General features: G+C 42.8%; 1 protein-coding gene across 1 annotated transcript in view; it reads left to right on the forward strand.

Moving 5' to 3' along the window:
- The window catches only part of MORC3 (MORC family CW-type zinc finger 3), a 46209-nt gene extending 21851 nt beyond the window's left edge, over positions 1 to 24358 (forward strand). The window contains exons 9-17 of the mRNA XM_036448577.2: positions 1456 to 1553; positions 5867 to 5971; positions 8443 to 8565; positions 8669 to 8743; positions 14216 to 14261; positions 15911 to 16074; positions 19456 to 20344; positions 22176 to 22333; positions 24165 to 24358. Of these exons, the coding sequence (XP_036304470.1) occupies positions 1456 to 1553; positions 5867 to 5971; positions 8443 to 8565; positions 8669 to 8743; positions 14216 to 14261; positions 15911 to 16074; positions 19456 to 20344; positions 22176 to 22333; positions 24165 to 24318 (1812 nt within the window). The 3' untranslated portion in view covers positions 24319 to 24358. The remainder of the gene's footprint in view (positions 1 to 1455; positions 1554 to 5866; positions 5972 to 8442; positions 8566 to 8668; positions 8744 to 14215; positions 14262 to 15910; positions 16075 to 19455; positions 20345 to 22175; positions 22334 to 24164) is intronic.
- Positions 24359 to 27482: the final 3124 nt, after the last annotated feature.

Raw genomic sequence — 27482 nt, forward strand, 5'->3', positions numbered from 1 at the left:
AGGGAGTAGTGTGCTGTGCCTGCATTAGGTGATAAGTGGGAAAGAGAGAGATGGGGGAGGGAGGAAGATGAGGTTGGAAAGAAGGTGGAACGAACTACAGATTGAAGGGTCCTGTGGTTTACAAGTGTGTGAGAGTAGGACCATGATGGTTGTTCATGGAGTAGGTTATCTTACATTTATATGGCTTCATCTCCAGGGTGGCAATAGTGGGTGTACAGTTGTTCATCTGGAAAACAGTACACTAAGCCATAAGTAATTCATAAATAATATAAGAATAAACTTTGGCCCTAGCTGGTTTGGCTCAGTGGATAGAGCATTAGCCTGTGGACTGAAGGGTCCCGGGTTCAATTCTGGCCAAGGGCACATGCTCTGGTTGTGGGCTCGATCCTCAGTAGGGGTTGTGCAGGAGGCAGGCGGTCAGTGATTCTCATCATTGATGTTTCTCTCTTTCCCTCTCCCTTCCTCTCTGAAATCAATAAAGAAATATATTGTTTAAAAAAGAATAAACTGTTTATTGTACTCACAACTATAACCATACTTTTGCACCACCAGAAGTATTTATGAAAATTTTCATTTTGTAAGTTATATTTTCTTTCACTTTGTATGTCAGCTTGGAAGTAAATTACAGTTATGCCTGGCTGGCATCGCTCAGGGGTTGAGCATTGACTTGTCAGCCAGGAGGTCACGGTTCGATTCCCGGTCAGGGCACACGCCCCGATTATGGGCTCGACCCCCCCCCAGTGCGGGTTATGCAGGAGGCAGCTGATCAATGATTCTCTCTCATCATTGATGTTTTTTTTTCTCTCTCCCTTTCCCTTCCTCTCTGAAATCAATACAAATATATTAAAAAAAGAGAAGTAAATACAATAAAAATATTACAAAAATATTTGTTATTATAAATTAACAAAATATACTTGATAATCACATGTAGATAATCAGAATATGACTTGTGCTTTGAGTTCAGTATTTTAGCTAGCAGAGTAAAAATTAAAAAATAATTTTTACTGATGTAGATTTTCACTTCATTGCCATTAACAACTGGATGTGTAACTTGGGATAAATGAGTTTAATTTTTAAAATGCTAACCTTAAACAAACATGGAGTATTAAGTGCCAGAGCCTTTGCTTGGGCTGTGGGTGACTTAGTTGTGGTTTCTACTGCTAAGAAGTTGCATCCCAGCAGAGTGGTCTTTTTCCTTTGTGTAAAATTGGGGTGATATACTTGTCTAGAGGAATACTTGACAACAGGGGATGTGGTCTTGGAGGAAGGCTCTAACATACATAGGAAGTAACTCCCAGAAAAGTGAATTACCCTACCGGACGATGTGTCCCAGGCTAAATTGCATGAGATAAAATACAGGAAAACGCTGGATACAAATTATAAATCTTTATGGAGGGGTAATTATGTTGGCTTCATGTCTTATGCTTAAAATGCCAATTTCATTTTCTTTTCCAGGCAAACAACATGGGTGTTGGAGTGGTGGGAATTATAGAGTGTAATTTCCTAAAGCCAACTCATAATAAGCAAGATTTCGACTATACTAATGAGTACAGGTGTGTTGCCTCTTTAACTTTTTGCCTTTTCATGCTTTGTTTTGGAGATGCTTTCATCACTTTTTCTGAGGATGTTTTTATCCTGTGGGTGTGTTTACCTGGTGGGACCTTAAGAAAATGAGTAGATGAAAGGCTTGCACAGAAGACACATTTAGCCGTCACCTTCCATCCTAGACGTTGTGTCCTACAAATAGAAATATAGTCTCCTGTCTTGACTAATGAAATAGTTCTGAGAGTCCCGGGAAATATGGCCATTAATGTTAGTTGTAAAGTAGGGCCGCACTACCAGACCTAATGAGCATATGTTCTGGAGTAGAATGCACATGTCATGTAAATATTTGTGGCAAAGACAAATGCCATTGGCCCTCTCCTTAAATAAAGAAAAACACACCCAGAAAACGGAAGGAAGGAAATAAAGATAACTGCAAAATCAGTGAATTAAGAACCACATATAATATAGAAAATAAATATATCACTCAGAGTTCAGTCCTGAGATGGCTAAGCCTGTTATCTGAACAGGGACAATTTAATACAAGGAATTCTTAACTGTGTCAATGTAAGGAAAGTTCAGGCCTAAAGAGAATTTTGTAAGTTTATTTGAGCCAACTGTGGACTATTCCCAGGAAGCAGAATCTTAGAGGACTGAGGAAACGCTCCAGAGAAGGCCGCTTTGTACCTCGTTTCATACATGGCCATCTGAGGAGCTGGAGGAAGCACAGGGGAGGCGGGAATCTCTGGGACGGAGAAAAGGAATAGCCATGCTTCCCTTCCCTTTGTGGGTGAGGACAGTTGACAGTCAACAACAAACATAGTGAGTAACAAGCCAGGAGGGTCCCGTGGGGCTGCTCTGGTAGGAAGTGACGTGACATTCCAAAGGAATGCTGTCCTGGTACAAGAAGACAATGGATAGGCTCAGTGAAGGCGAGGATGACCTGTGTCAAGGAGGCACTGGCCTTGGGACATGACCAGTTTCTAGCCGGGACGTTTTAATTCCACACCGTCCTGTGTGGTTGCTTTGGGTGTGTGATTTTTAGTTTGTGGCCCCCTTTTATTGCCCACATCTAGAACAGTAGAAAGTGATTACTAACGGGTAAAGGTAAAAAGAGGAGCTGCTAACCTCCGGGGTGAAAAGGAGGAAACAGGCAGGGAACTAGGAGGTTCCGATCTCTGGAGGCCACGAGAAACAGCAAGCCGCCTGCTTGACCAGTGGGCCTGTCCTGGGCCTGCTCTTGCCAGGCTGCGGTGGGCTGGAGCTGGATGGTGAAGATCTGGCTCAGCAGGAACCCGGGTTCCAGGCCTGCTCTCCTGCCCGGGCAGAGTGAGGTCAGGGCCTGCGGAGCTCCTCAGGCTGCTGTGCCCGGCCCCCTGAGCCCGGGAGCACTCGGAGCGGCTCCCCCTGCAGGCCCCTCGCTCCAGCCCAGCTCACCTGGCTCAGGTGGCAAAGGCACTGCATCACAGAGCTGAGCAAGAGGTCTGGCTTTGAGCTGAGGGACAATAAATTGATAAGTGACATAATAAAAGAGCTCGAAGTTTCTTTGATAAGATTAATAGTCTGTAAATATCTGGTAAGACAAAGCAATTAAGGAAATAAAGGAGAAAACCGCAGTTGTCAGTATCAGAAATGAAATAGAGGACAGTACTGTAGGTCTATAGACAAAACTTTATGAAAGGGATAGCGTAATTTGTCATTATTTTAGATAATAACACATTCCTTTGGAATTAAATAAATTTTTAGAAAAATGATTACATATGAAATTCAAAGATTTAAAAAAAGTCCTTTATAAACTTGCATAACTTTGGTAGTGAACTCATGAATATGTTACAAGAAAATAAGTTGATGTCAATCTTTCCTGATCAAGATATAAAAATTTTAAAATAATAACAAATAGCATCCACTGAAATGTAAAAGGTATGATACATTTAAACCAAGGGGATGAATTGCAAGATGGTATGGGTGGTTTTTAACATTCAAAATTCAGTGTTATTCATCACATTGATTTAGAAAACTCTGATCGATATTTTCATAGGTGCAGAAAAATCAATTGATAAAAACAACACCCATTTGTGATTTAGAAAAAAAAGGAACATTTACAAAATTATTAATAGAAAGGGCATAGTAACAGTGGTTATTTACAAATAACAATACAGAGTATTTACAAAAAGAGCAGGCATCGTTTCTAACGGTGAATAATCAATAGCTTTCCCCAAGAGTGAGAATGAGATAAAGACATCATCTCTTTACAGTTGTTCTGGAGGAAATAACCCATACAATAAGGCAAGAAAAAGCAATGAAAGTTAGAAGGGTTGGGAAGGAACACATAAAGATGTGTGCAGATGATAATATGTAGAAAGTCTGGAATTAAGGAACAAATAATATGTATTCTAAAGTTGCTGGATAAGTATTCAGAAATCAGTGCACTAGCAACAACAGCTAAACAACATGATATTAAAATCAATAAAAGCATCATAAAGACAAGTACTTCAGAGGAAATTAAATACACAAAGACCTCGATAACACTGAAAACCACAAAACATTGTGGAATGAAATTTAAGACCTAAATAAGTAGGTATACTATGTTGAAGAATTGGAACACTGGGTATTATGAAGTGTCAGTTTTTCTCCAAAATAATTAAATGCAATTTCAGTTTTAAAAAGAACCAAAAAAAGAACAACCCATTAGGTGTGTGTGGATATTGATAAATTGATAGGCTTAATCTAAACTTCCAAGTAGACAGAAGACTGAAAACAGTTAAGACAGTCATTAAAAAACAGCGAAGCAAGAAGATTCATAGTACTAAATAACTCTTAGAAAGCTGTAGTAGCTAAGAAAGCGGGTGTTAATGAAAGGGTAGACAGTCTAGTGAAATGGAGTAGAGAAGTCAAAAAACAACCCCCAATTTTCACACATATGCTGTGGCAAAGGTGGCATTAGAGTGCGGTAAGAAAATGGTCATCTTTCCAAAAGAGACCAGGTCAATTGGCTGTCTGTACAAATAAAATGAACTTTAACTCCTGCCTCTACAATGAAGCGAAAGGCCAGCTCTTCAATGGATTGTAGACCTAAATGAGACAAAATCAAAATGGAAACAGGCATACTTTTATAATTTTTTTATTATTATTATTTTTAAAAAATATATTTTATTCATTTTGTACAGAGAGGAAGGGAGAGAGAGAGTTAGAAACATCTATGAGAGAGAGTCATCGATCAGCTGCCTTTTGCACACCCCCTACTGGGGATATGCCTGCAACCAAGGTACATGCCCTTGACCAGAATCAAACCCAGGACCCTTCAGTTCCCAAGCTGACTCTCTATCCATTGAGCCAAACCGATCTCGGCATACTTTTATAATCTTTAGTTAGGCAGGTTCTTTAAACAAGATGTAAAAAGCTTCACTCATAATGAGCAAAAGTGGATATATTATTTACAGTGAAGACAAGCAAATGCTGGCAACATGTAGGCAGTTGGAGCTCTCATCGTACATTGCTGTGGGATATAAAACTGTTGATTGTTCATTTTTGAAAACTATTAGGCTGTCAAGTAAATGCTCACAACAGGACCCTGCAGTTCCTCTCCTACGTATACTCTCAACAGAATTGGTTGCAGTGTCATGGATGAGGAGTAGAGGTGATGAGAAAAAGAGACGAGGAAGAACTGTGGCTTTAGTCTTGTTTATTTCAGTTGGTCCCATTGACTTGCTTTGTAACATCTTACGGGGCTTGGGGTGGTGAACACACAGTGCAGTAAACACATGATGTATTATTATACAGTTGTATACCTGAAACCTATGTAATTTTATTAGCCAATGTCGTGCTAATAAACTCAATTAAGAAAAGACATCTTACTGTGGGAGAAGTGAAAGTCTTTAATTGTGGGACAGAAGCTATTTGAAATATATTTGCTGGTAATGGTTGCATACTTTCATGCACAAAAAGTTAAGAGTTTGACTTGAATTGAAGCGTGGGCAGTTGGAGTTGAAATTCAGAGAGCCTGTCACCATAATTGGTTGTTACCATAATGTGGTTGTCACCATGATTGGTGGCCGCATTCTTCCACAAGGGACCCAAAGTGTTACATTGTGTCTTCCTCCCAGAGGCCCCTTGTTCTGCACCAGGAGCTTAAAAAGGTCCTTTCTAGAAAATTGCTGTTACATTGAGTGTTTTTTATTAATTGTACTTTTGGGGGTCCTTTGTTCCTACTCCTTACCCTCCCATGTCCACCTGATCATTGCTAAATTGTGCTTTCTCTGTGTTTGACAAAGATTTAATCTGATCATTATTTTTTCTTAAATTGGTTTCATAATTTACTTTTCAGGCTTACAATACTAGCACTGGGAGATAAACTGAATGATTACTGGAATGAAATGAAAGTGAAGAAAAATGCAGAATACCCTCTAAATTTGCCTGTTGAAGATATACAGTAAGTTTACATTAAAAAGTCAACTCTCTCTATTATCAAGATGTAGAAGGTACAGTTGATGTTAGAGGGTGCAGTGACTGTGTAGTGTTTACACTTGACTCTCACCCAAAGTAAGTAATAAATTCTATAGTTTAAATCAGCAGACCATAAAATAACTTGATGTATAGGCCCTGGCCAGGCAAGCTCAGTTGGTTAGAGCGTTGTCCCTGGATGACAAGGTTTTGGGTTCAATGTCCAGTCAGGGGATGTACAAGGAGCAACCAATAATGCAGAAATGAGTGGAACAATGACAATGTTTCCCTTCCTCCCTTTCTCCCTCTCTAAAAATCAATAAAAACATTTTAGAATAGTGAACTAATGAATATATATATTTATACATAGTCACAAAAGATTCATGATTATGAAGTTTTTACCCATGTGTTGTATTATCTCATAAACCAGTCTTGAGTTTGGATTCTAGTTTTGCTGCTTAAGTAACCATGTGACATTGAATTTCTTACTTCGCCTCTTCTAAGCTTCTATTTCTCCTAGGATTGTAAGAATCCTATATAATAAAAGCCTAATATGCAAATCGAATGAACAGCAGAACGACCTGTGGAATGACTGGTCTCTGATTTTCACTGACCACCAGGGGACAGAAGCTCAATGCAGGAGCTGCCCCCAGCCCACAGGTTCCAGGCCAGCCAAGGCGAGTGCCAGCGGGGCTCCCAATTTCCCGCTGGCCCTGATCATCAGACTAGGAGAAGACTCCCCCCATGCATGAATTTTGTGCACTGGACCTCTAGTTAAAAGATATGTGTGACAAACTCAGAAGCCCACTGAGCACATAGTAATAATCCTATGAATGAGTACTGTTGTTTACTGTGTGTACCAATGGGAAGATATTCAAGATGTATAATGAAAAACAAAGATAGAGCCCTAACTATCTTTGGCTCAGTGGATAGTGTGTCAGCCTGCATACTGAAGGGTCCCCGGTTCGATTCCCGTCAAGGGCATGTACCTTGGTTGCAGGCACATCCCCAGAAAGAGGTGTGCAGGAGGCAGCTGATCGATGTTTCTTTCTCATTCTTGTTAATAACTCTCTATTCCTTTCCCTTCCTCTCTGTAAAAAGTCAATGAAATATATTTTTAAAAAAAGAAAAAAGAGAAGAAAAAGGAAGATACAACTTGGTGTATTAATTTCTTATTTATTTTGTGTGTGTCTACACATGCAATAATGTAACCTCCTGAAATCAATTTATACTTATTTATAAGCTTCTGGACTGTTTGAAGATTCATCTAATTGTATACATGCATTTTTCAAAACTACATTTAAAAAATTACAGGCACTAAGATGAAGTCTTTATATGTTAAATGAGTCTCAAATTTTTTACAGGATCAGTGTAATTATTAAGTGATAAAAATAAGAAAGTACTTTATGAACTGAAAGAACATATAAATTTTAAGTTGTTCAGAGATGTGCTGTAATAGAGGATAAAACGTAGTACAATTGTAAAAAGTTGCTTAAACTGTAGTAATACAACTTGTCTGTTTTCTGTACTGGGGATTTATTTTGCTAAGAAATATACTAGAGGCCCAGTGCACGAATTCGTGCACGGTGCGGTCCGGCCATCCTGGCCCCAATAGGTGGATGAGGGCTGGGCCTGTGGGGAGGAGGAGAGGGCAGGGGGTTAGCCAGCAGTCCTGCCCCAATCGGGGTTGGCTTGGCTGGGGGGAGGGGCTGCAGGCAATTGTCTGGTGGGCCTTGTCCCCAATTGGGGGGGGGGGCTGGGGCGAGGGGCTGTGGTCCTATTGGGATGGGATAGGCTGGCTCCACACCCCGATTAGGCCTCTTCAAGGGCTCATTGGGCATCATAGCAACCGTTTGGTTGTTGGGGCGTTCTGGTCGCTGGCTTTTATATATATTATAGATTTGTCTTCGCAGGTACAAACACTAAATTTCAGAGCAAGGCATTTGAAATATTTTGAGTTGTTTTGAGTTTTTATTATCTTGGAGTAAGTTTAATAGTATGCTGTTAAATAATATACTTAAGTAATTTAAATTGCCCTGTCGCCAGTGGATAGAGCTCAGTGGATAGAGCGTCAGCCTGTGGACTGAAAGGTCCCAGGTTTGATTCCGGTCAAGGGCATGTAACTTGGTTGCGGGCACATCCCCAGTAAGGGGGGTATGCAGGAGGCAGCTGATGGATGTTTCTCTCCCATAGATGTTTCTAGCTCTCTATCCTTCTCCTTTCCTCTCTGTAAAAAAATCAATAAAATATATATATTTTAAAAAATAAATTGCCCTGTCATTTTTAATCTTTTGAAGGTAATCAAAATTGTTTTAACTTGCTGTACACAATAATAGATGTCATGAGTTTTCAGAGACAATTAAATAAGAGGGGCATTTTATTATGGAAATAATATGGAAAAGCTAATGGAAGTGTACTTAGCATCATGTTTCCATGCTAATATATATTTTTTTATTACAGGAAACGTCCTGACCAGACATGGGTTCAATGTGATTCCTGTCTAAAGTGGCGAAAATTACCAGATGGGATAGATCATCTCCCAGAAAAATGGTATTGCTCCAATAACCCTGACCCACAGTTCAGGTACCAGATAGTTGGGAGTGGCCTATTTGGAAAGAAGGAAATACTGTTCCAGTTGTGTGACTCGGCACTGCTGACCTGCTCTTCCTGTGATTTTTATGACTAGAAATTGTGATGTTCCGGAAGAACCTGAAGATGAAGATTTGGTGCATCCGACGTATGAAAAAACCTACAAGAAGAGGTGAGGGTGGCACTGATTTGCGGTGGGAGAAAAATTAATGCATTTGCAGTATTTGCTGATTTGAACAGTGGGGTGGAGGTTGGGGGTTAGAGGGACCTTCATTCTGCTGTCAAAAATCTGCCTGCGACTTAAGCTGTCCCTCTGTGTGCATGGTTGGCTGAATCTGCAGATGTGAAACCTAAGGATGCAGAGGTTTGACTGTTTATTGAGAACAAGTCTGTGTTTCGCTCAGACCCTTGTTCATGGGTTGTGTACAGCCAAAAAGATTATGACCCAAGAAAATAATTTGTTGGGTGCATAACAGCAAGTGGGTTTTAAAAAAAGTTGATGCTGTGGACACCTCTTTTTGTCATCCCTGTTTATTGCTGCCCTATGTACAAGGTAGTTTGCATACAGATAGTTTGTCTTTTGGGGCCACGGATCATGAGTGAATACTGTCCTTTATGAGCTTACCAGAGGCCCGGTGCATGAAATTCATGCACAGGGATGGGTATCCCTCAGTACAGCCTGCACTCTCTCCATTCTGGGATCCCTCTCACTATCCACGACTGCTGGCACCCAACTGCTTGCATGCATGCCTGCGTGATCATTCCCTAATTACTCCACTGCCAGACTCATCGATACCTAACAGCTCCTCAGTCGGTCCAATTGCCCCATACTGCCCTTCCCTGCTGGCCTGATCGCTATCAACTGCTCTCCTCTGCCAGCCGGGTCACCCCCAACTGCCCTTCCCTGCAGGCTTGGTCCCCCACAACTGCCATCCCATGGTGGCCTGGTGCCCTCCAACTTCCCTCCACTGCAGGCCTGGTTGCCCCCAACTGCCCTCCCCTGCTGGCCCAGTAACCCCTGCTGGCCTGGCCATCCCTATTTGCCCTCCCTGCCATCTTGTGTCCACATGGGTACAGCCATCTTTGACTTTATGGGGGTGGCCATCTTGTATTTTGCAGTGATGGGGAATTTACATATTACTCTTTTTTTTTTTTTTAATAAATCTTTATTGTTCATATTATTACAAATGTTCCTCATTTTTCCCCCCTCCACCAGGTTCCCACCCCACCCTCTGCCCTTTCCCCACCCCCTATTGTCCTCATTCATAGGTGCACAGTTTTTGTTCAGGGTCTTCCCGCATCCCCCCACTCCCTTTTCCCCCGAGAATCGTCAGTCCACTCCCCTTCCATACCTCTGATTCTATTATATTCAGCAGTTATTATTGTTCATCAGGTTTTTTAATTCCCTTGGCTTTAAGTTTCACTTTTTGATAGTTACGTATTTGCTGATCATAATTTTTATCTTTATCTTCTTCCTCTTCCTAAAGAACCCCTTTCAGCAATTCATATAATTCTGGTTTGGCGGTGATGAACTCCTTTAGCTTTTTTTTATTTGTGAAGCTCTTTATCTGGCCTTCGATTCTGAGTGATAGCTTTGCTGGGTAGAGTATTTTTGGCTGTAGGTTCTTGCTATCCATCACCTTGAATATTTCTTGCCATTCCCATCTGTCCTGCATGGTTTCTGTTGAGAAATCAGCTGACAATCGTATGAGTGCTCCTTTATAGGTAACTACCTGCTTTTCTCTTGCTGCTTTTATTTACTTACTTACTTACTTACTTACTAAATATATTGATTTTTTTTACAGAGACGAAGAGAGAGGGATAGAGAGTTAGAAACATCGATGAGAGAGAATCATCGATCAGCTGCCTCTTGCACAACCCCTACTGGGGATGTGCCCAAAACTAAGGTACATGCCCTTGACTGGAATCAAACCCGGGACCCTCCAGTCTGCAGGCTGATGCTCTATCCACTGAGCCAAACCGGTCTCGGCTCTTGCTGCTTTTAATATTCTCTCTTTGTCTTTTGCTCTTGGAATTTTAATTATGGTGTGTCTTGGTGTGGTCCTCTTTGGATTCCTTTTGTTTGGGGTTCTGTGCCCTTCCTTGACTTGTAAGTCTAATTCTTTCACCAGGTGGGGGAAGTTTTCTGTCACTATTTCTTTCAGTATGTTTCGGTATCTTGCTCTCTCTCTTCTTCAGGGACCCCTATAAATCTGATGTTGGTTCGTTTGAAATTGTCCCAGAGGTTTCTTACACTATTTTCAACTTTCTGGATTCTCTTATCTTCTTCTGTGGAGGAGTGTCCTCTTGCTCTTTGTGTTTCAAATCTTTGACTGGATTCTTGCGATTTCTGTATAATATTTTTTATTTCAGACAATGTATTCTTTATTTCTAGTTGATCCCTTTTCATATTCTCATAGGTCTCATTTATTTTATCGGCCTTTTCTATTAGGTCTAGTAATAATGTCGTTTTCTAATATTTTTTTTAAATCGAATTTATTTAAACAATACAACAAAATTTAATCAACAATATAGTTGCCGTTGTTTTCTACTACTTGTGCCCAACGCTCAGGAAGCATTTTAATCCCTCTGTTGTAAAATTCTTGTGATTTTGATGCAAAAAATTCGGTCAATGCATTTTTGAGGCATTCTTCATTATTAAATTTTTTTTCCAAGAAGAAAGTTTTGCAAAGAACGAAACAAATGGTAATCGGAAGGGGCAATATCAGGAGAATATGCAGGTTGAGGGAGAACTTCCCATTCCAACTGGCGCAGTTTTTCAGCAGTGATTCTTGCAGTATGCGGTCGTGCGTTATCGTGGTGAAGAATTACGCCCTTCCAATTAATCAGCGCGGGTTCTTTTTCTCTTAAAGCTTGGGCTAACCTTTCCAATTGGGCACTATACACCATTTGGTTAGATGGTAAAAGTTCATAATGAAGAATTCCTTTAAAATTCCACCAAACACACAACATCACTTTTTTCGCATGCAAGTCAGGTTTTGGCGTGGGCTGCGGAGCCTCATTTTTGTCCAACCATTGAGGCCGCCTTTTCAAATTAACATACAGCACCCATTTTTCATCTCAGGTAACAATTTGCTCTAAAAACGGCAAACAGTTTTGACGAGAGAGGAGCGAACTGCAAATTGTGACTCTTTGATTACGGTTGTTGTTGGTCAACTCATGAGGAACCCATTTTCCAAACTTTTGGACTTTGCCAAGTGCACGCAATTGATTGGAAATTGTTTTTTGTGAACAATTGAAAGTTGTCGCAAGCTCTTGTTGGGTAATTTGAGGATTTTGCACCAAAAGAGCTTGAAGAGCTTCTTGATCAAAATTGGACACACGGCCTCGACCACTCTTGTCATCTAACGAAAAATTTCCCTCGCGAAATTTCTCAAACCAACGCTGGCATTTTCTGGCGCTAACTGCATCTTGATCAAGAGCACTATAGATGTTTTTTGCAGCCTCACTTGCTTTTCTTCCTAATTGGAACTCGTAAAGCATGCAGTGCCGAATATGCTCTTCATCCGCCATCTTCTTAGCCCTAGTTTTGCAACAAAAACCAAACCAAACACAAACTTTTTCAAGCAAAACTTGTTAATTGCACTTCATACGTTCTGTAGATACCACGTGTTTGAAGGTTATGTCAATACAAGTCAACACCAAGCAAGATTTTAAACGAATGTTTAAAAACGACATTAATTATTACTAGACCCGATAGGAAATTCTTGAAAAACCTTATAAGCGTGGTTTTGAACTCTATATCCAGTTGCTTCTTGTCCTCCATTTCTTTTGTTTGTCATCTGTTTCCTTGTCTCGGCATTTTCATAGCTTCCCTGAGTTGGTAGGTGGCTTTGTGTGCTAAGGTGTCCTATATGGTTCAGTGGGTCAGCCTCCCAGTTACCTGAGGTGGACAGTCTTGGTGTAGCCCTTTGTGGGCTGAGTGTGCAGTCTTGTTGTTAAGCCTTGCTTGTTGTTGGTATCAATGGGAACCGTTGATCTCCAAGCCAGTGGGCTATGAGGATCAGAAGTGTCTCAGCTAGGAGGGTTTCTGTATTCCGCTTGAATGGGGCGGAGTCTCGGGGTGGCACAGTTAAGGTTTGTTGAATCCTGCAAAATTGGTTGGAGGTGTGTGCACCTCTTTGGTATAGGCGCAGACAAGCTTTGGATTCCTGTCTGTCCCTTGCTAGGAGAGTCCTATTCGCAGCGAACGAGAAAGCTAGCCACTGGAAGGGCTTCTGTGTCCTGCTTGGATGGGGCGGAATTTCGGGTGGTGCAGACAAGCTTTATTCAGCCCCTCCCTATGAGGGTCTGGTTTCTGAGTCCCACAGTAATGGCCGCTGGCTTCACACACCTCCAAGAGATCTCTGCCCACTGCCCGACAGTCTGGCCTCTCCCTATCTGGGGCCGTCTATCAGCGCAATAAGGTGGTTCTGTTTTCCTCCCAAATAAGAAAGCTAGCCGCACATTAGCTGTCCGCCCTCTCCGCGCGCGGTGAGTAAGCCAGTAGCAAACTTGGCCCGCCCTCTCTGCGCTCCGCAAGCAAGCCAGCAGAGAAATCGGGTGGCTGCCTTTTCACACGCACAGTTCTCTGCACCTTCACAGTTCCTGAGGTTCAGCGTGCCTTCTCTCTTCTTCCCAGATGGCAGAGCCTCCTCTCAGCTGGCTGTCCGGCGCTTCAGGGCGATGTTTCTCCTGTTTTCCAGTTTTAAATTCAAACTTGTTGTGGTAGGCTGCATTCGGGTGTCTGCCCTGTGCCGCCATCTTGGTTTCTCTCCCTGCATATTACTCTTTTATTGGATAGGATAGTCTAACAGGGAAGGTGAGATAAGAATATTACCATTTAGAAGTTAACAAATACCATGCAAGGCATGATCTAGACCAGTGGTCGGCAAACTCATTAGTCAGCAGAGCCAAATATCAGTAGTACAATAATTGAAATTTCTTTTGAGAGCCCAATTTTTTAAACTTAAATTACTTCTAATGCCTCTTATTCAAAATAGACTCGCCCAGGCCGTGGTATTTTGTGGAAGAGCCACACTCAAGGGGCCAAAGAGCCGCATGTGGCTTGGGAGCCGCAGTTTGCCGACCACTGTGTTAGTCCTATTGGGAAGGCCATAAGGAGGATTACTTCTGGCCCCAGGATGCAGAGGGCAACATGGTTCAGGGAGATTCATGAAGGACATGTTTGTAACAGGCCTTGAAGGTAGGATGAGAATGCACAGGGCACAATGATTTGTCGGTTAAACTAGAGGAAGTATGTGAGTGGTCACGTGGAAATAGAGGTGGGCTAGGGATGTTAGGTCATGAGTGATGGTGGTCAGCCTCGGTGAACTTAGATTAAAGTGCTGCACACATAGGGCAGAGTTCACAGCACTTTCTGGAACTTTCGATTTATGGTGCACTGTTTAAATCCAGCAGGACGGGGCTCCACAGACCAGTGAGGCCTGTGTGGAATTCCCGTTCCAAGGCCTGTGAACAGTGGGGAGGACAGCTGAGGCCCGGGCGTTAGTGGTGGGAGTCAGTCAGAGGTGAAGGCGCACTGATGCACCTCTGATTCCAGTGTGCGCGTCCCGGGGACGTGGGGGTGAGATGTCCAGGAGATGTAAATATCTTTTCCTTTCTTCTTCTTCTTTTTTTTAAGAGACAAGGACAGATTCAGGATCAGACAACTGGAGAGGATCCCTCAGGTAATGAAGCCTTCCATTTGATAGCCGGGTCTCCTATTGCGTAGAAATTACTTCAACACATTGTTTTTGTTAATCCTCACATGAGGATATTCCCCCCCCCCCCCTTTTTTTTTTTTACAGGAGTTGCCCGGGGCGCAGTCGGGGCGGGGGGGGGGGGGGGGGGGGAAGGGGAGAAAAAGAGAAATATCCATTGGTTGCCTCACAGGCCTCAAACCAGGCTCCTGACTGGGAATCAAACCCGAGGGCTGACTCTTAACCACTGAGGCAAACCCGGCTAGGGCACGGATATTTTTAAAGATTGGGAGTTGCATGCAAATTGAAGTGATCATGTTCTTTCAGTTCAAGCATTTCTCTTTACTTATACTCCTCCTTGTCCACTTTCCAACCCTGACTTCTTAACCCAACAACTTCATTCAATCTGTTCCAAAAACAAACAAACAAAATGTTTTAAGAGAAGAGGGAGGAGAGAGAGAGAAATATCACCAATGAGAGAGAGACATTGATTGACTGATCACTTGACTCCCTCCTGCTCACCTCCTACTGGGGATCAAGCCTGAAACCCCGTCATGTGCCTTGATCAGGAATCTGCAACCTTTTGGGTTGATGCCCAACCACTGAGCCACACTTGCGGTGCTAAACTGTTGTTCAGTTTTATTATTTAGTGGGGCATCCTTTTTTTTTTTTTAATATCTAATTTTATTGATTTTAGAAAGGAAGGGAGAGGGAGAAAGGGGAACATCCATGATGAGAAAGAATGCCTCCTGCATGCCCCCTACTGGGGATTGAGCCAGCAATCTGGACATGTGCCCTTGACCGGGAATTGAACCTGGGACCCTTCAGTCTGCAGGCCGACGCTCTATCCACTTAGCCACACCGGCCAAGGCAGGGCATCTTCTGAGGAAAGGCAGACATTCTTTTTAGAACCTGTTGCTAGGCAGTCAAGGAAAGGTATGTAGGACTCCCAGGAGCTAAGTTCTAGTCCTAACCTGGACCGAAGCTGTGGGGTGTTCTTTGTCTCTGTTGACCACTCTCCCCGCCCCTTTCTTCCTTTCTGATTGCTTACTGGTGCTGAGGAGCCTGTTCTGAGTATGTGACTAGGTGCTCCTGCTTGTGTGGAAGTTTTGATCTGCTGCAGATGTGTATGTTTGCTTATAATTATGTTGAAATGTTTTCTTGTATAAAGCTTAGGGTTAGGGTGAGAACAGAACTGGGATATAAGGATAGTGGGTTTACTTGTTTTTAAAAGCAGTATCCTTATGACTGTCTTTAACTTATTTCTCTTAGAAAAAACGTTTTTATTATATCTACGTAAGTTCTCTATATACTACAGGGCCAACTGATCCTTTCTGTAAAAGACCAGATAGTGAACGTTTTGGGCTTTGTGGACTACATATAGTCTCCATTGCATATTTTTCATTTGTTTTATTCACACCTTAATAAACATAAATCCATTCTTAGCTCACTTGCAGAATGGATGTGGCTCTTGGCCTGTTGTGTTTTGCTCCCCAGTGTAGCACAAGGAGGTGACAGGGTAGGATAGTTGACAGCATCTTCTGCATAAGGAGAAAAGGGAAAAAAAATGTATTGTGTTTTGGACCTTGAACATTAAAAAAAATTCCTTTAAGAAAAGTTTTTTCTCCCTCCAACAGATTGATACTGAACTGTTGTTTCGAACAATATCTTTGCCAAGTCAAAGTTTTTCTCCCGCGAAGGACAGTGTTCCAAGAGGACATAGTTCCGAACCAGCGACCACTTATGCAGCAAGACTTGTAAACAACAGGAGCTCACCCCAGGCTGAGCCTGAGAGCAACAGGTCAGTGGCAGAATGTGCTTCCCGTTCGGGGCGACAATTAAACAGCCTTTCCTGGGCCCTCGCAGGCACATCTAAGAAACTGTAGTTTAGGTGTATTAAAAGTCTTAAGGACAGGTGAATGCTCACAGTATCCACATGTACTTATCATATCCCACTTTTGCCACCTATTTAAATCAATTACAAATATTAATTGTATTTATTGTGGAATTTCATCAAATTGTTACCTCTGAGATTTCCGATAGCATGAAATATTCTGCCTTTTCTTTTTTACTCCTCACCCAAGGATGTTTTTATTGATTTTTTTTTTTCTTTTTTTTTTTGAGAGAGAGAGAGAGAGAGAGAGAGGGGAACATCATTGTGAGAGGGAAAGATTGATTGGTTGCCTCCTTACATGTCCTGACTGGGAATGGAACCTGCTCATTTTTGTTATATGGGGTGATGCTCCAACCAACTGAGCTACACTGGCCAGGGCAGTTTCTGCTTTTTAGGATTGTCAGTAACGGAGTAAAGAAGAAAACAAAATAATTAAGAGTATTCTATATAATAAAAGACTAATATGCAAATTGTCCCCTCTATAGGAACTTCGACCAGGAGGTGGGGCTGGCCTGCCAACCAACTGTAGCCCCTTCCCCTGCCACGCCCTGATCAGGCCCCCTCCCTCCCCAATCCGGGCCTGCAGGCCGGATCCCATCTGTGCACGAATCCGTGCACCAGGCCTCTAGTAATATTATAATGTCAGATGTGAACTATACATTTTTAGCATAGCCCGTGACACTGTATTTTGGATGAGTGGTTGGTGAAGGAAGGGATAAAAAGGATGAGTGGTAGTGGTTTGAACAATTAGTTAGCTCTCTTGACTGGAATGACTGGGAAGGCTCGTGATGAGGCTGTGCTTACTTCAGTTGGTTCCTGAAACCCTGAATGCAGGACTCTGTGCACAGGGCCCGTTCAGAGGGAAGGAAAGAACAGGTGAGGTGAGTGGACTGGTGGATCAGACCGATACACCTGATGCTTATTGTTGAAAGAAACATTGGAACAAGATTCTCTGAGATAGTGATGCTAGATTTTTGCAGAGGTTTTGTGACCTTCATTAAATTCTCCAAGGGATTTGTGACCTTAGGAAACAGAAAGAATTGCCTTTGTGCATAGGCACATGGAGCTGCCCTTCCAGCTCACGTTTAGGGACTTCTTTTGGGGCCGGGCTGCTACTTAACTAGAAACTTGTGTGAAGTTTTAAAAACCAGTTTTCTTTGTATTCCTGGTTTTTCTTCATAAAGATGGTTCCAGACAAAGTAGGAAAAAGAAATATCTGTAGTTTACAGAGAAAAAATGATGGAATTTATTTTTAAAAGTGACTATCATTAAAATGGAAGAAGAGAATAGAGGAAGTTTTTAACGCCTATCCTCAAATTCATAGAGTCAGAGTCTGTGACAATGACAAATTAGGAGTAAGCCTGGTAAGAAAAATAATGGGGCAATTTCCAATCCACTGGCTCACTCCGGAGATCTCTGGACAGATGAGAACCTGGAGACACCAGTTCTTCTGAAGGTGAAAACTAGGCCGAGGACAGGAGGCTTGCTTGCTCTCCTCCGTGTCAGGAGGTGGGAAGGGGACCTTCTGGACCAGTGTTTTCTGCTGAAGATGTCCGGGCGCCACTGCTTTGAAAACAGGAGTGAGCAAATATTTGAATACTGAGCGGGAGAAACCCCTCTTCCTCCCTCACTGGGTTCCCCAGATAAAGCTCTGGATGTGCAGTGTCTGCGTGCTCTTGAATCGCAAGCCCACCCTCACTCTGAAATAGAAAGAGAGGGCCAAGGATCACCATGTACAAATGGGAGGAAGGGCATGAAGAAACCACGTGACATTGGCTGGGAGGTGGGGAGATGTTGGACAAGTGAGCCTCTTAGAACGGAAAGGTAAGTAGGTGGAGGTAGAAAAAGGGGGGACAGGAAGGTCAGCATCTGAATAGGGAATCCGAAAACGAAGGGAGGAAGTAATGGAAGAAAGCCTTCATTCCACTACACACACAGCACAATGTCTGGGGAAAGCGTCTTCCCACGTGCTTTTGTTTTTGTTTTTAAATGTATTTCTTTATTGATTTCAGAGAGGAAGGGAGAGGGAGGGAGAGAGAGAGAGAAACATCAGTGATGAGAGAGAATCCGCAGGCCCTTTACTGGGGATTGAGCCCACAAACCTGGGCACGTGCCCTTGGCTGGAATCAAACCTAGGACTCTTCGTTCTGCAGGCCGACGCTCTATCCAGTGAGCCAAACCTGTTAGGGCACGTCATGAAGTTTAGACACGGAGGAACAAACTGCACAAAGGCAGGCTGAGACTGGCAGCACACTGAGTGTATATGGGAATTGGATGCTTCTACAGTTTTGAGAAAGTAACTACCATCCTTAAAGTCTGTATAAAACCAAGCCAGTAAACACACGAGGTAAATAAAGATACCTTCATCAGCAAAGTTTTACATTTTTTATGTCCTGGTTATGCCTTCTCAAGATTTCATTAGAATTTGTACTCCTTCGATAGAGAATAAACCAAGAAAGGAAGTTCTTTCTTTGTTTTTAATCCTCCTCTTAGGATACATTTTTTATTTTAATTTAATTTTTGAAAGATAGTAAGGGAGGAAATAGAAATATTGATGTTGGAGAAAAGCATCAAGCCATAGCCTCCTTTATGCACCCCTACTGTGATCATTTCTGCAACCTAGGTACGTGCCCTGACTGGGAATCGAACCAGCAACCTTTGGGTGCAAGGGCTGATGTTCCAACCAATTGAGACACCTGGTTGGGGCAGAAAATCTTAAGTCAAGGAAACGTGAGGTCTGACACAGCAGGCCCAAACAGGAAACTAGTACAAATATCTTTTTAAAAGTGGTGCAAAAAGTAATCAACTGGTGATAAATTCCCAGAAACCTAAGGAAATGAAGAATATTGTGTTACATGAAAGGACAGGGCATACGGGTTTGCTCTGTGGCTCACTTGATCACTGATTGTCAATGCAAATCGCGATGGGCAGATGGGATGGCAGTGCCACTCCCTGAGCTTTGGAATACAAAGGGGGACCTGAGGTGGTGGTGCGTTCTGGCTGGGACATGGGTACCTTGAAGTGCCCAGAGGACAGCGAATGAAGAGATGCTTTAAAGGCTCATCTGATGCTTTAAAGACCTCCCAGCAGTGTTTGTTCGGGTGTAGAGGGAGCAGAGGATCTGTACTCCATTAACTCACTGGGTAGAACCGTGCAATAACGTACCACTGTTGTAAAACACAGCATGAGTAAGTAGTTCTTCAAATTTTAAGATAGAATAATTCAAAGTCATCTATTTTGTTCATATCTATATTTCATAACTTAATTTGCATATAAAATCTTTTGCAGCATGAAACGGAGACTTTCTTCTCCTCGTTCCTCAATTTTGAATGCAAAGACTCCGAGATTGAGTAATCAAGCATTTGAAACTCCAGCTTATAAAGAGGATGATGAAGATGTCATCATCCTAGAAGAAAACAGTACTCCCAAGCCCGCCGTAGAGCATAATGCTGAAGCGAGACCGGAACAGAGGCACATCGAGCAAAATACTGTTCAGGATGAGCCTATGGGTGACTGTGAACCTTGTGACCAGACGAGTTCAACAGGCACCTTGCCATCCAGGTGTGAGCAGGCAACTGCTGTGGCCACCCAGACTGAAGTCCCAGGCCTGGTGGTTAAAAAGGAAGAAACTATTGAAGATGATGTCAATTTAAGAGACGATTCGGCGGCACCGCCATCCTGCGTGGAAGCTGAAGCGAAGCCACAGGAGGCGCCGCAGACCTTTGAGAAAGCTGTGGGTGATGCTGGGTGCCAGATAAGTGAACTCAGAAATGAGCTGCTGCTAGTTTCCCAAGAAAAAGAAGATTATAAAAGACAGTGTCATGTGTTCACTGACCAAATCAGGCTGTTACAACAAAGGATACTAGAAATGAATGACAAATACGTGAAGAAGGAAACTTGCCATCAATCTACTGAAACCGATGCTGTGTATTTACTTGAAAGTATTAATGGCAAATCTGAAAGTGTAGACCACATGGTATCTCAGTATCGGCAAGCTCTGGACGAAATAGAAAGGCTGAAAAAACAGTGCAGTGCTTTGCAGCACGTCAAGCATGAATGTAGTCAGTGTTCCAATAATGACAGTAAGAGCGAGGTGGATGAAATGGTTGTGCAGCTTGATGATGTATTTAGACAGCTGGACAAGTGCACTGTTGAGAGGGACCAGTATAAAAGTGAGGTGAGTTCTTTCACTCATCCTCCTGGTGGTCATGGGAATCCAGCGGTATCAACCTGAGACCACTGCCAGCTGCCAGAGTGAAGTACATAGCTCAGTCCGAATTTCCCCTGATTGCATGCCATGGTCCTGGCTCTCCACCGAGGATCAGCCTGCTGGGGGCATATGAAAATGTGTAGGGTAGTTTTGGTTCTTAAACTGTCTGTAGATGGGCAGTGCTGGGATCCAGCGGTGGTGACAGGTCTGGTAAGTGTCCTGTAGTGCACAGGACATTGCTTAGTTGCTTTGCTTCACAGTGTGCAGTTGTGGTCTGAGCTGGCTTTTCAGGCCCAGCCCTCACGTAGCTAACATTCCAAGCAGAAGGGAAGAGGAAGATGCTGTTCCTCAGAGTTGTATATTCCATCTGTTGGGACTTGACTTAACTGGTTAATGGGTGCCCTGGAATTTCAGTCTATTCGGGGGTTCTTTACTGAGGAAGGAGGAGATTTTAGTATCAGGAACTAAGTATTGGCCTCTGTACTGCCTCCAGGTCCAATTTGGTATCTCCTTTTTAAGGAAAATTATTTTATGTATCACTAGAGGCCCAGTGCATGAAATTCGTGCACTTGGTGGGGGGGACTCTCAGCCCAGCCTGTGCCCTTGGAGTCTGGGAGCCCCTCAGGGGATTTCTGACTGATGGCTCAGCGGGAGTACACTGATCACCAGAGTGCAGCTCTTGCATTGAGCATCTGTCCCCTGGTGATCAGGGCATGTCAGCAACTGGTCGACCTGTCAGCTGTGCCCTCTGGTGGTCAGTGCATGTCATAGCAGTTGAGCAACCTTAGCATATTATTAGCATATTATGCTTTGACTAGAGGTTCAGTGCACGAAATTCATGCATGGGGTGTGTCCCCTCAGCCCAGCCTGCACCATCTCCAATTTGGGACCCCTCGAGGGATATCTGATGGCCTGTTCAGGCCTGATTCCACTGGGCAGTCGGACATCCTTCTCACAATCCAGGACTGCTGGCTCCCAACTGCTCTCCTGCCTGCCAGCCTGATCACCCCCTAACCACCCCCTGCCAGCCTGATTGATGCCTAACTTCTACCCTGCCAGCCCGATTGCCCCTAACTGCCCTCCCTGCTGGCCTGGTCACTCCTAACTGCTTTCTTCTGTTGGCCTGATTGTCCACAACTGCCCCCCCCCCCCCTTGCTATCCATCTTGTGTCCACATGGGGTCGATCATCTTGTGTGTTGGGAGTGATGGTTGATTTGCATATTGTATCTTTATTATAAAGGATTATTATTATATAGGATTGGTTGATTGGCCTATTGGATGATCAGACACTTAGCATTTAGGGCTTTTTATTATATAAGATATGTACATGGTGTTTGAAAGGAGGGTTTTTCTCAGCTAAGTAGAATTTGGAAACAACATGCCTGTTCCTGGAAATACTGCTGACAGAAGTGCTCAGTCAGACTTCCATCTTTGTGTGACTGGCTTAGGAGCTAGGTGACCTCATCGCTCACAGTCAGTCTGAGGTTTGGTTCATCACCCAGAGTGGGGGAGTGTGCCAGAAACTACACACTGACACCAGCGTCATTTAGGCATTGTAGTCTTGGTTTCCTAGTTTTCAGGCACTATATATATTTTTAGAAAGTTGTAATGAACTTTTGTTCCTTCCTGTGTACAAAGATGGGAAAATGAAACTAAACATTGAAAGCTATTGGGGGTTTTGTCTAATATTTTTTTGTGGTACTTTTCATCAAGCAGGTTTTCTACATTTCTTATCTTAAATTTGTACTTTGATATCAGTAGTTCTAAATTTTACAGTAATTATAATTTTCTTGTCAGGTTGAAATACTGCAAATGGAGAAATCACAAATTCGTTCACAGTGTGAAGAACTGAAAACTGAAATTGAACAATTAAAATCTGCAAATGAACACAGAGGAACAGATGTTTCAACTTCAAGTACTATCGAAGAGTCTGTAAATTATGCTGATGGGGAAAGGTAATTTCAGTTGAGCCACTTCGCTGTCTGTAGTGCTGGTTATGAGATACTAATTTGCTATCACACATCTAACAGGTACTCTATCCAGAGCAGTTACTGACTGCTCTGACCCCAACATGTGATAGAGAAAGAGAAGTGCATATTATCATCCTTCCCTCAGAGGCTAACAGTTTAGATCCAACTTAAGTGAAATAGCTCCAACGACCGAGGCTCTGGATTGGTCAGAGTGGTTTGGAATGTTTGATTTCTTTTACTTTTGTATTTGGCACCATTTCTTTAAGGTCTGCTATCCTCCTCTTACTACTATGTGCCTTCCCCCATCTTAACTTTTGGGAAATCCCACCGTTACTAAAAATTGCCTTAGTACAGGTGATCATTAGGAAGAAGTTCTGTGAAAATCAGAAAAGAGCAAATGAATGACTACCCCACCCTGTCTCAGTAACGTATAAAATGGAACTGGGTTTCTGTTTTGATTTGTTTTGTTTTTGAGAGTGGATATGTTCAGGTGGTGGGGGACAGTGTTGGTGCTGTGTTGATGGTTTGCCATTCATAAACAGACATTCAGGGCTAAGATTGTGCCACTTTTTTGCTAATATGCTAGGACTTCAGAGCTAAAAGGTGCTATTGAGAAATCAGCTACTACCCTCACTTGACCATGAATTGTATTAGTACTGTTTTCTAGCATAAGTTTTGAAGGACTTCACTAAATCTGTTGTGTGGAGTGCTGCACATAAGCTGGAGGGAAGGGCTCAGGAAAAACTCCCCGCTGGTGTTTCTAAGAACGGAACCACAGCAGCCATGTTGCTTGTAGAAATATCGGTCCGTGGGCCACAGTGCAGGTTATTAAACTGGACACTGAAGCACTGCAGATGACTCTCGCACACTAACCTTTGAGTAACTGATGATTTTTTATTTATTTTTTAATCCTCATCTGAGGATACTTTTTCCCCATTGCTTTTAGAGAGAGTGGAAAGGAAAGGAAGGGAGGGGTGAGAGAGAGAGAGAGAGAGAGAGAGAGAGAGAGAGAGAGAGAGAGAGAGAGATCGATGTGAGAGAGAGACATTGGTTTCCTGTAAATGCATTTGAAAAATGGATTGTCAGTGACCTTTAGCATGAATTCTTGCATTTTAAAAAGTCTTGTTTAGCATTAATTAACCCAATGTTTTATGAGCATCTTTGATCACAGAACCATTTTTAAAAATTATAATATACATTTTACTGATTTTTTTACATAGAGGAAGGGGGGAGGGATAGAGAGTTAGAAACATCGATGAGAAACATCCATCAGCTGCCTCTTGTAGACCCCCTACTGGGGATGTGCCCGCAACCAAGGTACATGTCCTTGACCAGAATCGAACCTGGGACCCTTCAGTCCGCAGGCCAACACTCTGTCCACTGAGCCAAACCGGTTAGGCCCAGAACCATTTCTTTCTCCTCTTACACAGTGACGGATAGCTCACAGAATGTCTGCTAGGGAACAGTTCTTTCTTCACAGGCGGCGGAGTCAGAGATGCACTCTTACTCTTACACCAGCCAGGATGCTCGCTGTTGTCACTGTGTTTTGGAGATGTATTTTGCCAGTCCATGTTTTCTCCAGGCTCAAGTCAGAATTCTAAACGTTGGAGCCAAAGAGCCACTAGTGTTATGAAACACTACTGACTACCAATAGATACATAATTATTACATTGAATTATAGTGATTAAATTGGTGGACTAATTTCCCCTTAAGCATTATGCCCTACATGGATATTAAACTGTATTGCACTGTTTATCTACTAAAGGTAATATTTGGTTTTTGTTTCTTTAAATAAATGTAACACTTGTATTTGCAGCTTCAAACTGCGATCTCTCCGAGTTAACGTGGGACAACTGCTGGCCATGATTGTACCTGACCTCGATCTGCAGCAAGTGAATTATGACGTTGATGTTGTCGATGAGATTTTAGGACAAGTTGTTGAACAAATGAGTGAAATCAGTAGTTCTTAAAGTCTGTATTATGCGAGATAATAAAACTGTTTGCTCAGTCCTTTTGGTTGTCAAGCTGTCAGAATGTAAATCATTTTGTTTTATAGATGTGTGATAGGTGGCAGACTGAAGGACCATAATCTTTCCTGTATCCTATGCATTCAAATGTGGCCAGACATGCGGACACATTGTCACACCGTTTGAAATGCCTGTGAATCATTGATATTGAGCAACTGAATAGCTAACTCATGTTTCTGTTTTAAAATGTAAATATTTGTAACTAAGTCTGCACATATTTTTTTATTGCCCCAAAGGACATAAGTGTTTTTCACCAAGAGGTTTTCAGGTTGCCCCTAACCTTGTGCAATCTTTCCTGGTTTCCCAAAGTATTTTTATCTGAAGTGAGGACTGTGCCATACATAAATGCAAATGGGAATGCTACCTTTGGTTTCCTTACAGAGAAGTTAAATCGGCATTTGTAAAAAATGGGCGAACTCCTGATAAGTTGTAAGTGAATTGAGCTTTAATGTTTCTTTTCAATAAGTGCTTATCTCCTGGAATATTTTTTTCTCATGAAAATAAGGTAAGCAGAAACTGTCTCCATCCATTTTGCCGGGATATTTTCTGTGCTAAGATAGCCAATCATCGTTCAAGTGTTTTTAAAAAAATATATTTTATTGAGTTTTTACAGAGAGGAAGAGAGAGGGATAGAAAGCCAGAAACATCGATGAGAGAGAAACATCAATCAGCTGCCTCCTGCACACCCACTACTGGGGATAAGCCCGCAACCAAGGTACATGACCTTGACCGGAATCGAACCCGGGACCTTTCAGTCCGCAGGCCGACGCTCTATCCACTGGGCCAAACCGGTCTCGGCTCAAGTGTTTTTATACAACAAAGAAATAATCTTCAGTATAAAAAATTATCAAGTATATTAACTGTCTGACCATGTTTACGTGCCCATTTTTGGCTGCTGAGCATGGAGTGGGCACAATAATTGCTAATATTCCTTTGAATGAATTTCCCGTGCAGCCTTTTTTATAGGATCACTACAGGTGAGTGTGCGTTGGGGAAGACAATCTTTCTCAAACACCACTGCACACCTTTCATTGTGTTACAGATGAAGTGTTCTATGTCCTGGAGTAAAGCAACAAATCGCCCGAAGATTACAGTATCACATGCCATAAATTAATGCTTTTTTTGGTCCCTTGTTTTGTGCAATTTTAAAGAGATGGCTTTCTATTAAGTTTAACTGTATATATAATTAATTTTCCACAACTGAAATGTGCATTATTTTTTCCAATGTTTTATCATTGCTATTTATTTTTACTTTTGTTTTTGAACATTCAATACATGTTTTTTTGTATGTATGTTTAATTACATCTATCATATAGAATATCAAATTTTTACTGTACATTAAGTTCTAGAAAAAGCAAATAAATGAAGATTGTTTTATTTGCTTGATAAATCGAAAGTGTATTTTTGGTATGAAGCTGGTTTTCTGTCACAATTGTATCTGCCCAAAACTTAAAAGTTCTTATAATAAAATAAAAATATATATGATGCCTAACTCTTCAGATATTACTTTTAAAGACTTCTGCATTCAAATTATATTTTGAAAACTAAAATTGTGTTCCTTAAGGACCCTAAGGTTGAGCTCATTTTACTACAGTTCAGCTTAGGAGACTCGGACTGCTTCCACTAGACTCAGACCGAGCTAGTGAGTGAGTGTGAGCGTGAGTGCTGTAGCTGCACTCCGCAGAGAAGTGTGTGTCTGTACCATTCGGACTAAAGAAGCTGTCCAAATGACAGCGGTCCACGTGTGTGAACATCTATGCAGCCATTCTGGAATTTGCTATTTTTTCCTTTTCTTGCAAAAAATGCATGTTATGGATATTATCTGTTTTAATGGGGAAGTATTTACATATTTTTCATCCTTTAAGAAAATGTTGCTAAGATAGGGCTCTTTTGAAGATATGGCTAGATGTTTTTTAACTGCTCTAGTCAACAAAGAGCGACGTTAGTGAGGCTTCAGGGTCCCAGGAGTCCAGCAGAAGCCGCCTGTGGGCTGAGGAGGTGGTGGAGGGGCCTCAGCCTTCTTCTGTGGGGCAGGTTGTTGGTGCGGCCGCACTTCTGGAGACGGTTGACAGCACGGGGTTCAGGCTGGTCGTTTTGCCCAGTTTCACTTCTGCTGGAGCTGGTGGAAGGAGGTGCGAGTGCAGGGCTCTGTCTGGATGTTGGAATCAGAGTTGGGTCATCCTCCAGGTGTTTGCCCACAAGACCAGACGCTCCTGGTCAGAGGGATGCCTTCTTGTCATGGGTTTTAGGTTTGACATTCTGGATGATGTCACTGGGCTCGACTTCAAGGACAGTGGCCTTCCTAGTAAGGTCTTCCCAAAGATCTGCATCTCTGCATTGCAGGCGCTGCCTGGCTGCCTCATTGGAGAGAGAGATGGCTAAGGAGTTGGACCAAAGGCCTTTTGGACTCTCATGACACATACTCCATGTGGGTAGAGGAACCTATCTTTTTTGTTACATTTGTAAAAGGCTAGTTAGTGTAAGAGGGCGGTGTTGCTTAATCTAATTAAAAAACAAAACAGCATTAGAAGACAGTCCTCAATCCCAACAAACTATATATAATATATATAGTCAGCTAAGGCTACAAACTCAGTAAAAGCTCCCGAGCTGACACTGGGCCCCACATTCCTCATGTGCAGATGCTGCTGCTGACAGTACGTGGTCCGGAGGGGGGCCACTTTACCTTTTTATTATAATTGCTCGCGTACGTGACTACAGGAGGTCGAGGATAGTCTTTCATTGAAATTCTGGAGACTAAGGCAGGGCCCGATACAGGCTGCAGCTCAAAGTTCGCTGCACCCGTGAAAAACAAAGACGGGGCGGTCTCAGTTCCTGTCTGGCAGGACCGCCCTTTCTAAGTTCCCCGAGGGCAGGTCTGAGTCGGCCTCAGCGTGCGGCCGAGGTTGCAGAAAACAGGAACCAGCTCGGGAAGAAGCGATTGAAGGAATGAACGGATGACTCGCCCCTTCTCCCGCAGCGCGCGCTCCCGGAGCCGGCAGGAGCCAGCCAGCCCTGATTGGACGGCTCAGCGGCGCGGGCCCACCACACTCGGCGTCCGGGGCGGGGCGTCCTGTGGCCCCGCCCAATGGGAGACGGGGCGTCCTGTG

The sequence above is a fragment of the Pipistrellus kuhlii genome, unplaced genomic scaffold, assembly GCF_014108245.1.
Source record: "Pipistrellus kuhlii isolate mPipKuh1 unplaced genomic scaffold, mPipKuh1.p scaffold_m20_p_2, whole genome shotgun sequence".
Classification (NCBI taxonomy): domain Eukaryota; kingdom Metazoa; phylum Chordata; class Mammalia; order Chiroptera; family Vespertilionidae; genus Pipistrellus; species Pipistrellus kuhlii.